Source organism: Chrysochloris asiatica, unplaced genomic scaffold (genome assembly GCF_000296735.1).
Source record: "Chrysochloris asiatica unplaced genomic scaffold, ChrAsi1.0 scaffold00004, whole genome shotgun sequence".
NCBI lineage: Eukaryota > Metazoa > Chordata > Mammalia > Afrosoricida > Chrysochloridae > Chrysochloris > Chrysochloris asiatica.
In genome coordinates, this window is record NW_006408522.1 from 45,667,629 (window position 1) to 45,678,264 (window position 10,636).

At 42.3% G+C, this 10,636-nt stretch overlaps 1 protein-coding gene across 1 annotated transcript in view; it reads left to right on the plus strand.

Moving 5' to 3' along the window:
• RYR3 (ryanodine receptor 3) overlaps positions 1 to 10,636 on the plus strand; it is a 775,913-nt gene that overhangs the window by 465,374 nt on the left and 299,903 nt on the right. The window contains exons 22-27 of the mRNA XM_006831810.1: positions 2,136 to 2,239; positions 3,613 to 3,696; positions 6,186 to 6,345; positions 7,670 to 7,817; positions 8,998 to 9,203; positions 9,755 to 9,929. Of these exons, the coding sequence (XP_006831873.1) occupies positions 2,136 to 2,239; positions 3,613 to 3,696; positions 6,186 to 6,345; positions 7,670 to 7,817; positions 8,998 to 9,203; positions 9,755 to 9,929 (877 nt within the window). The remainder of the gene's footprint in view (positions 1 to 2,135; positions 2,240 to 3,612; positions 3,697 to 6,185; positions 6,346 to 7,669; positions 7,818 to 8,997; positions 9,204 to 9,754; positions 9,930 to 10,636) is intronic.

Sequence of the window (10,636 nt, forward strand, 5' to 3'; positions counted from 1 at the left end):
TTGTGCAGCAGATTTGCCTAATGCAATAAGTCGTTTGATTTCTTGACTGCTGTTTCTATGTGTGTTGATAGTTGATCCAGGAAGAATGAAGTCCTTGGCAACTTCTATCTTTTCTCCGTTGATAAGAATGTTGTTTATTGGTCCAGTGGTGAGGATTTTTGTTTTCTCTACATTGAGATGTAATCCATACCGAAAACTGTGCTCTTTGTTGTTCATCAGCAAATGTTTTAAGTCTTATCACTTTCAGCAAGCAAGGTTGTATCATCTGCATATCGCAGGTTGTTAATGGGTCTTCCACCAATCCTGATGCCACATTTTCCTTCATAGAACCCAGCTTCTCGGATGATTTGCTCAGCATACAGGTTGAATAAGTATGGTGAAAGAATACAACCTTGTCGCACACCTTTCTTAATTTTAAACCATTCAGTATTCCCATGTTCTGTTCGAACAACTGCTTCTTGGTCTAGATATAGATTCCTCATGAGCACAATTAAGTGTTCCAGAATACTCATACATCACAGTGTTGTTCATAGCTTGTCATGATGCACACAATCGAAAGCCTTTGTGTAGTCAATAAAGCACAGGTAAACATCTTTCTGATATTGTCTGCTTTCAGCCAAGATCCATCGGACATCAGCAATGATACCCCTCATTCCACAGCTTCTTCTGAATCCGGCTTTGAACCTCTGGAAGTTCTATGCCAATGTATGATTGTAGCCGTTTCTTTATTACCTTTAGCAAAACTTTATTCGCATGGGATGTCAAATAGATTATCCGTTGATTTCCACATTTTGTTGTTAGTCTCAGTAGAATGATTTAAAAACCAAAAACACGTAAGACAGTAACTTCCGAGGGGATCTACTGAGAGGAATTATGGCAACTATCTTTTGGGAATTCCAAAGAGTCCGGGTTTTGCTCTATAGGATCGGCACTGGACCGCTAACCTAAAGGTCAGCAGTTCAAACTCAACCGGCTGCTCCTTTGAAACCCTTTACAGGGTTGCTATGAGTTGGAACTGACTCAATGGTGCTTAGCAACAAAGGGCTAATCTGGATAGCTTTTCTTGAAGGACACCAGACAATCCCAGGTACTTATTTTGAAGATGTTTTAAGAAGATGGAAAACTGCACTAGTGAGAAAAAGGCCCCAAAAATTGTGCTGAAGAATTTTTCTTATAATGCTAATATACCTATTCGTTCTTCAAGGATAAGCAAGGCTGTCCTATTAGAAATTCATTAGGAAACTTCTTCTGCCCTACAGCCCTGATCCTGTTCCTTTGGACTTCTTTTTGTTCCCCAAACTCCACATTTAAATGGAACACAATTTAAGTCCCTGGAGAATGCTTTTTGATGTGGTGCCAGTCAGAGTGCAGGATTCTTCAGGGAAGGGTTAGACAGTTGAATCACTGCCTTCAGAAGTGTGTAGCCTTAGATGGAGGATATGTTGAGAAAAAACAGCTTCACATTTTGATAGCTTTGTTAAATAAATGTTGCATGATTTTACAGCACTACTTTTTTGCTTACTTCATAAATGTTTAAGTAATACATATAATTTCTTTTTTGCTTTGTTTTCAACGTGGTAACTAGAAAATTTGAAATGACAAAGGTGGCTCACATTGTATTTTGGTTAGATCACTCTGGTCCATGTTACTTAGTCCTTTACATTCAGTTGTTGTTGTTGTAGTTAAGTGCCGTCGAGTTGGTTCCGACCCATAACAACTCTATTAGGGTTTCTGAGGAGCGGCTGGTGGGTTTGAATCACAGACCTTGTGGTTCAAACTGACCTTGCAATCCAGCGCCTTATCCTGCAGCACCACACGCTGCGGTTGTATGGATTTTGGACATGCAGAAGCGTAGCTCTGTGGTAAGATTGCCTCTCTGGGAAAGTATGGTTTGAATGCAGACACCTGACGAAATAAAAATTCCCGGAGTCTGGGCAGGCCATCGGTTACTTAAGGACTGTATGTGTCATTTAGTAGACAAGACGCCCATCTGTTTGCCTATCAGAAAAGAGCTGTCTTTGTCTTTCCTGATATGGAAGACTTGGGCCATGTTTCAGTGTGTGTCCTTTGATATTTTCCATGGCAGTGCCAGCTGTCAAAATTTAAATGACATTCTTTTATACACTGTCACCTAGATACGAGATGACAATAAGAGACAACATCCCTGCCTAGTGGAGTTTTCGAAGCTTCCCGAAACAGAGAAGAATTACAACCTACAAATGTCAACTGAAACCTTAAAGTGAGTATTTAATTGCACTAAATTTGGATTGAAGAGTAAGTAGATGATTTAATGCATTATAACTAAACTGCAGAGGTATGCCTCTTGCCTGGAAAACATGACACATTCTTATAAATTAGAGGGAAAGGGTGATTACCATACCACAAAAGGATTTATCATAATGAATGACCAATCCACCACTACTTTTTAGTGTCTATGTTTAGTCTTGGTGTGGAGCTGAGGGTTAATGTGCTGGATTGCAAAGTCACTTTGATCTGCAAGGTCAGCGGTTCAAGCTCAGCATCCGCTTCTTGAGTTGCAAGCAACAACTCAGTGTTACATAACAACATTTCTTCAGTGTCCATTTATTCTTTGTTTTCACGGGTGAGGAAAAGGCAAGCGGCAGGAGAAACATAGGATTAAAGAGCCATCTACCTCTTACATCCTAAATCAGGACAAGAAGATAAAGTTTCTCAAATCCAATGGGGAAACATGGTTTGATTCAGCGAAATTAGATTTTTCAAACAACTTTTACCTGCTCCTTGATCCTAAAACAAAACATCCTTCTGGCAAGTGGAATCCAGCTCATAGTTACTATAGACAAAACAGAACTCCCCCTAGAGTTCCCACGGCTGTCAGTCTTCATAGCAGCAGCTTGTCATCCCTTTGACAGCCTCCCATCTTGAACTACCTGTCCTACACAATACACTCTCTGCTTTGTATTTCTCTCTCCCCTGGCCGTCAGTGCTGAGCATTTCTGTGTTAATGGTTTGGTTGGTATAATAAAGTTCTATGATAATGACTTGTCCCATCAGCTCAACTATGTGGTGGCTTGAATTGCATTGATGGTCTAGAGGGTATAGCTTTGGTACCTTGTAGTGTCAAGTGCAGCTCAAGACACACAGGGAGCAAGTAATAGATACTTAGCTGGCTTACAGATTCGTCACTATGGGACCCTATCTGTCCCATAGAATCAGAGAAGCAAGATGCAATCCTGACACTAAGTTTATAAACCAGAAAACGTCTTCAAAAGAGGGGCTATTACTGAACATTCTCTTTTCTAGTTTTATATTTGCTGTTATTGAAAGCAGACCTTGCTTTCACACGCCAGTCAGGCTGGCAACCTGATTTTGTAAATCTTTATTGGAACACAGACAAGCTTGTTGGTTTACATATTATCTATGAGCATTCTCACTGTATAACAGCAAGGTTGAGTAATTGTAACCTAGGCTGTTTAGTCGGCAAAGCCTAAAATATTTACTGCTGGTCTTTACAGGGAAGGTTTACTGAGCCCTGGTCTACAGGAATGGCTGTCACCTGTATAGTGGACTAGGGTTCTGACCATCCTTTATCTTTCAGTTGATTGTAGTTCTCTCCCTCTGTTAATGTCGCAGAACCCTCCTGGCTCTGGGATGCCACATCGCTCATGTTAATCCAGCTGCTGAAGACGATCTCAAGAAAGTCAAACTTCCCAAAAAGTAAGTGATTTTCTTTAAATGACACAAGACATTGATGCTTTAGCCTGAATTTTTAAGCTGGGCGATTTAGAGACCCAGGAAGAAAAGTCAGGAGTGCAGATGAAAGCCTCAGTACCTTGAGGGCCACTTTACAATGGCTTCCAGTACTTAGATGATACTAAAACTTAATACCAAATGGGAACCTCCTTAAATCGCAGTGCTTTAAGAGATTTTGGCTCTTTTTGCGTAGGCTTTGCACTGGTTTCTTGGTTTCGAGCTAGTAGGTGCAGACCCCCCTGATGGATGCATGGTCATTGGTCTATAGGAGTAATAGCTGGTACAGAAACCTGAAAATATTTGGATAGCCACAGCACAGATCCACTCCCCTGGCATTAGGCCAGCTTATTAAGTCTTTGTGGAAATGGCATCTCTGCCAGGACTTAATTTTGCCCTTACATCTGCCGGTACCCTGTGCTCCTTCTCACTCCCCACATTTATACAGGGTCACGTGGTTCTGCCTGGTCACACTCACTCAGACACACACTCACTGCACACACAGCACCTGCTGGCTAGCTCACCCCCTTCCTCTCTCTCATGCTCCAGCCTTGGGTATGCAGCCATTCACACACAGGTGTGTCATAATTACTTAGGAGCCCACACCAGTGCCAGCTTTCATCAAAGACTCATCTTCCCCTTCTTCCCTGTTGGGATCCCAAGCTTTCCTCTCAGATACACTAATAGTGCTGTGTGAGGTCCATCAGAGAGGCAGCAGCTGGAGGGGCAGTCTGCTACCAAGGCAGCCTGGTCCACATCTGAGAATACATGCCAATATTGCTCAAGATCAGAGCCCTCAAGTCCTGAGAATGGGTGCTTGTGTTAGGTTTTGCATCTCTTGCTGCACAGCGATTCCCAGGTGGAATGAGCCCTGGTCTAAGAGCCATCACATTTAGGTTCTGGCCTTTCTTTGGGCAGTCAGTGACCCACCTTCCTGTGTGGCTGTGCTCAGCTGTGAATGTGGAGTAGCTGCTCGTCTGACATTCACTCCTCAGTGTGTTCCAGTCCTCTCCACTCACATGTGTGCTCGTATGTCCCAGCACGCCTACTGAGCTTTGCCACATCTTCCCATTATCTTCCGGACCCCAAAAGAGATTTGAGGATGTGACTCCTAGCTTATCACTGAAGTCAGTGCAAGCTCACAAATTGTCTGATGTCACGGGTTGTGGGTTCTTGTTTTTCTTGTAAACTCTTTATTGAGAATTGAGTGAAGGTTTACAGAGAAGATCATCAGTTTTACATTCAACTAATCATACACCTTGTTGTATCTCAATGATTGCAATCCCCCCCAATGTAACAACAGTTAACACTTCCTCCCTGTGGTTCCTGTTTCCATTCCACCCTCCTTCCAATCCCTTCTCAACTTTGTTCTTAGGTAAATGTTGCTGTTTTGATCTTAAATGATTGACCATTCCATAGTGAACATACCTGACTAGTGTTGTTCCTTACCCCCACCCCCATATACCTATCTAAAGTCCTGGTATGGCACTGTAGGTTAATGTGCTGGACTGCAAGGTCAGTTTGATCCTGCAAGGTCAGCGGTTCAGGCTCACCATCCATGCCTTGGAAACCCTAAGTTTCCAAGGATTCCAACCCATAGTGACCCCATAGCGAGTGGTACGACATCTCAAATTTCTACAACGCCAACTCAAAGACAGTACGGATCAGACTAACAAAGGGAAAGCTACCCGTACCCATTTCTGCAACATTGGAATTGGGTCACTATGGGTTGGAACCGACTCAGTGGCACTTAACAACAACAACAACATCCACTTATCTACTGCTTAGCTGAAAATTGGACCAAGAGGATGAGGTGAGGGCCATAGTCTTAGGTCCTTCCAGTCTTCTGAACAATAAAGCTGGTCTTTTTAAAAAAAATAATTTTGTGTTTTGCTCCACATACTCTCCCACTCTGTCCACAGCCTTCCAATATGGTCCTTTTTAAAGCAGTTGGTAGTCATAGCTGGGCACCATCTGCTTCTTCTGGTCTCAGAGTCCTGCCATGATTTGTTTTTAATGTCAAAAGCAGACTTCTAGCTTTTAAAGACTGAGTCATCGCTCATTTATAAGAAATTATTAATTCAATGCTGATTTATAAGAAATCATTTGGTCCTTGCAAATCTGAGTATAAATTTTGTATTCTGAAGTAAGACAAGGGAGCTTCTGCAACATGGGGCACTGTGAATGTACCTATCATTAGTGGGGCACATTCGTAGTTTTCTTAGGAATAAGGATAGATTTGTACTGCCTGCCCAGTATGGCAAAAAGGATGGTAGTTTAGGGGCTTCATCTGTAAGCTTAAAGTACAGCCAAGCTGTCTGTTTCACCAAAGAGTGAAAGCTGTAATTGTTGCCTTACTTGCACAGAGCTCTTGCCATATGCTATTGGTCTAAACTTTGGAATGAAAGAATCCCAGCAAAGCTGTTAAAAATATATCATTTTCCATTTACATATAGCTACATGATGTCCAGTGGCTACAAGCCAGCCCCGTTGGATTTGTCTGATGTGAAGCTGTTACCTCCTCAAGAAATTTTAGTGGATAAGCTTGCAGAGAATGCACATAATGTTTGGGCCAAAGACAGAATCAAACAAGGATGGACCTACGGCATTCAACAGGTGAGGACGACTGGGGTCAGGCATGCTGGAAAAGGTAGGCAATGTAGTTATTCATCAAAATCCATATTGCTTTGGTGGACTGGAAGGGGAAGGTTACCTTTGCACTCTATTCCTCACACATCAGTGCATTCATTATTTGTAGAGTCCTGGGGCTGAATGGAATTTGTAATGATGCTGCTGATATTGATTCTAATCACAATTCCAGTGTTGCAGAAATGGGTAGGTGTAGCTTTCCCTTTGTTAGTCTGATTTCATACTGTCTTCCTGTCGGCGTTGTAGAAATTGTGAGCTGTTGTACCACTCACTATGGTCAAGCTAAGACTCATACAATCAATAAGTCAACAGTACTTCTGGGATGCTCCTAGTATCTGCCAGCAAAAATGAAAAGGAAGCTAGCCTGGGAGAGGGTTAGACTAGCCTTTTGTCTGGATTTTTCTATGCCCCCTTCCTTCATTCCATAAGGCTTTGGTTTCCTGGGCAGGGCTCTTGGCTTCAGGAAGAGGTAGCACAAGAGCCAGCGTACAGCAAAAATTTAGACAGTTAGGGGCCTTACCATGTGACGTACTTCTTTCCTCAAAATACTTCTCTCATACCTTTAATCTCCAGTGTTGGGTCTAGTGTCAGGGAGTTCAGGAATGACTGTACACATATTTGTTATATTTCTTACCTAAGCCTACAAACCTGTGCTTGTCTGGAAGTCCAGAAGAGTATAATACGGAAACCTTGTCTCAGGGTAGGGGTGGATAAGTCAAAGCAGAATGTCACATGGTGACTGACTTCTACGATTGTTGTGCTTGTCTTCTTAGTCCCCCTAAGAACCTGAGAAGGACTACCATATGAATAGTTCTTCTGCAGTGGTATGGACACACCATGGCTTTGCCACCTTTTTTGATGCTTCTCTATGGAGACGTTAAGAGGCTGTTGTGAGGACGATCTTAACAGTTTAAAACAGGGCATGATCTTCCATAGAGGAATAGTTAACTCAAATCTCCATTTTGCCTTGCCTCAGGAATGGAGTTCTCTATCAATTTTGTGACACTTCAGTTTTATTCACAGGCTGACATTGTTAAAATGTGTTTTTTAATGCTAGGTTTGGCCATTAGTAAAAAAAAAAAAAAAAAAAGTTTTCAATTTATATTCATTTACTCTTGAAATAAAACAGCAAGTATGTTCACTGCTAAATATCAAGGCACTTGAGGGAACAGCCATTACACTGAGAAGCTGGTCAGAAAGCAGGACTTGTCACTGGGCATGTGTGAGTAGAAAGAGCTGTTGTAAAGTTAAACTGCTTTTTCAGAATCTCTTTTCTCTGATATTCACATAGGATTTAAAGAACAAAAGAAATCCCCGTTTGGTGCCATATGCGTTACTGGATGAGCGTACCAAGAAGTCAAACAGAGACAGCCTTCGTGAAGCTGTCCGAACGTTTGTTGGTTACGGGTATAACATTGAGCCATCAGACCAAGAACTAGGTAATGAGCTGAGATTGTTCATTGTGGTCAACAATGCACTAAATAGGTCCTCCTCTGGAAGTGATCATCTTGAAATAGGTCTAGCTTGTACTTATAGAAACAGTACTGATGGTGAAGAGAACTGAAAGTCTAACTGTTATGTTTTTAATAAAATAGGCGCCAGGAAGTCCTGGTGGGTTAATGCACTGGACCGCAAGCTTGGTTTGAACTACCAGGTCGGCCGTTCAAGCTCATCAGCCATTCCTTGGAAACCCTATACAGGGTCACTATGAGTTGGAACTGGCGTGGCGGCACTTAACAATATAATTGATATACAATATTGCACCATTGACATGCTTGTATAACAAATGCTTCAATGACCCAGTGCCACAGGTATTAAGTTGTTTTCTAGAGTACTTTGTATCTATTTGGTTATAAAACCAGGTCAGTACTATTTTTATTTTCCTGGTTATCTAATCTCCAAGTAAAATTCTAGCATTGATTAAAACCACCAGCTTACAATAGATCACACGCCACTGTCATCTCATGACCCAGAAAGTGCCATAGACCGTTCAACTTGTACTATATATGGTTGAAGGGATGGCTTTGGAGTTAGACCTGGGTTCAATGGTTGTTCCTCAGTTTACTGGCTCTCTGACATTTAAGCAAATGATTTAACAAGTGATTAAACCATTGAGCCTCACTTGCCTCATCTATAAAATGGTGACAGTATTTCTGGCTTCACAGGGATGTTGCAAGGAAAGACTAATCAGTTGAGTCCTGGTGGCAGTGTAGGGTAAGTACTCAACAGCAAGGGTCACTGTGAGTCAGAACTGATAGGACAGTGCTTAACTTGGTCTCTAAAGGATCATTTGCACAGGAATCACACAGTAAATTGTCATTGTTATTATTATGATCTGATGATGATTGTTAAGTGCCGTCAAGTCGATTCCAACTCATAGCAAGCCTGTATAGGGTTTCTGAAGAGCAGCTGGTGGATTTGAACTGCTGACCTTAAGATTTGCAGTTCAGTGCTGATCCTACAGTGCCTCCCCCAAGTCTCTGATGATGAGCACTATATTATGAACAGAATGCTCTAATAGGGAGAAGGAGACTTGTGGTGGTCTGTGTTGTCTAATTATTAAAAGTCTGTTTTCTTTTTGCATCCTGTACCCTTTCCTCCCCATACTTCTCACAATAGCTGACCCAGCGGTGGAGAGAGTCAGCATAGACAAGATCCGATTTTTCCGGGTAGAACGGTCTTACGCTGTGCGATCTGGAAAGTGGTACTTTGAGTTTGAGGTTGTGACTGGAGGAGACATGCGGGTTGGCTGGGCCAGGCCAGGCTGCCGGCCTAACATTGAGCTGGGGGCCGATGACCAAGCCTTTGTGTTTGAAGGCAGCAGGGTGAGTCTAGATTGTGTCCACATGTTTTGTTCTCCCATTATTCCAGGAAACTGGAAGGGTTGGGTATCTGGGTCTCTAGTTTCTGAAGTGAGTGGCCCCCATAACTGGCTAATTTTGGCTGTTGAATGAGTGTTACTTTGCTCTGGTGAAATGGAGGATCGCTTAATTAAATTCTTTCTGGGGTTACCTCCATATCTGCTTTTGCACCCTGCTTTATTGCCTTGACTCAGAGGCAGTTTATAGCATACGGTGCAGCCAGTCTGTGGGGGAAATCTCACCACTTTGCCTTAGATGGAATCCTGCTTGGTATCAGAACAGACTAAGAATCAGGAGACTCAGGCCACCTTTTCAGATGTGCCCTGTGTGTCTCAGTTTCGCTCTTCGGTCAGATAGATCCGTTCTCCTTATGTGTGTTATCCTTGATAGAGAAGTAAGTGCCCGGTAGAAATTGGGGACCACTGCCAGTTCGGAAAACTGCTGATGTCACTGGTCCAGCTGAAGAGGGACTTATAAGATCTTCATTTCACTAAACCCTGAGTCTTGTTGTTTAGGGCCAGCGTTGGCATCAAGGGAATGGCTATTTTGGGCGTACCTGGCAGCCAGGAGATGTGGTTGGATGTATGATTAACCTGGATGATGCCTCGATGATCTTCACATTGAATGGAGAGTTGCTGATCACAAACAAAGGCTCGGAACTTGCCTTCGCCGACTACGAGATTGAGAATGGTGAGTCTACCACCCTTTCCTTCCCAAATACATGAGGTGAAAGGAACATCCAGAGACAGCTGACTGAGCTGTTCTCCCTTCAGTTTATTGCCCTTTGCATGTTTTCAAATCCTAATAGTGAGGTTTAGCCATTGCATGCATACTAGAATTTATGAAGAATTAAGTAAATTATAGTGATCATTGATATATTCAGAACATATTTATGCTCAAAATTTGTTCTAAAATTACAGATTTACCAATAAACTCTTCTCTAATTCCCTACTCTGCACTTTAGCATTTTAAGATTCCTAGGGTTTCCATGATTATTTCACCATTCAGAGACAATAATTTGTAAATGTTTTAGCACGTTTCTTTTTTAAGAAGATAAACACACACACATTTATGGGTGTGTGTGTGTATTGTTGTTGTTGTTAAGTGCCATTGAGTTGGTTCTGACCCATCGCAAATCTGTATATGGTTTCCAAGGAGCAGCTGGTGAGTTTGAACCACTGACCTTGTGGTTCAAACAGCTTTGCAGTATGTGTGCATCTGTGTGTGTGTGTGTGTGTGTGTGTATATATATGTATATATATATTGAGAGAGAGAGCACAAGAGCGAGTGAGCAAGCTCTGGTAGCATAGTGGTTATGAAATGGGCTGCTAATCTCAAGGTCAGCAGTTCGAAACTATCAGCTGTTCCGTGGGAGAAAGATGAGGCTTTCGGCTCCC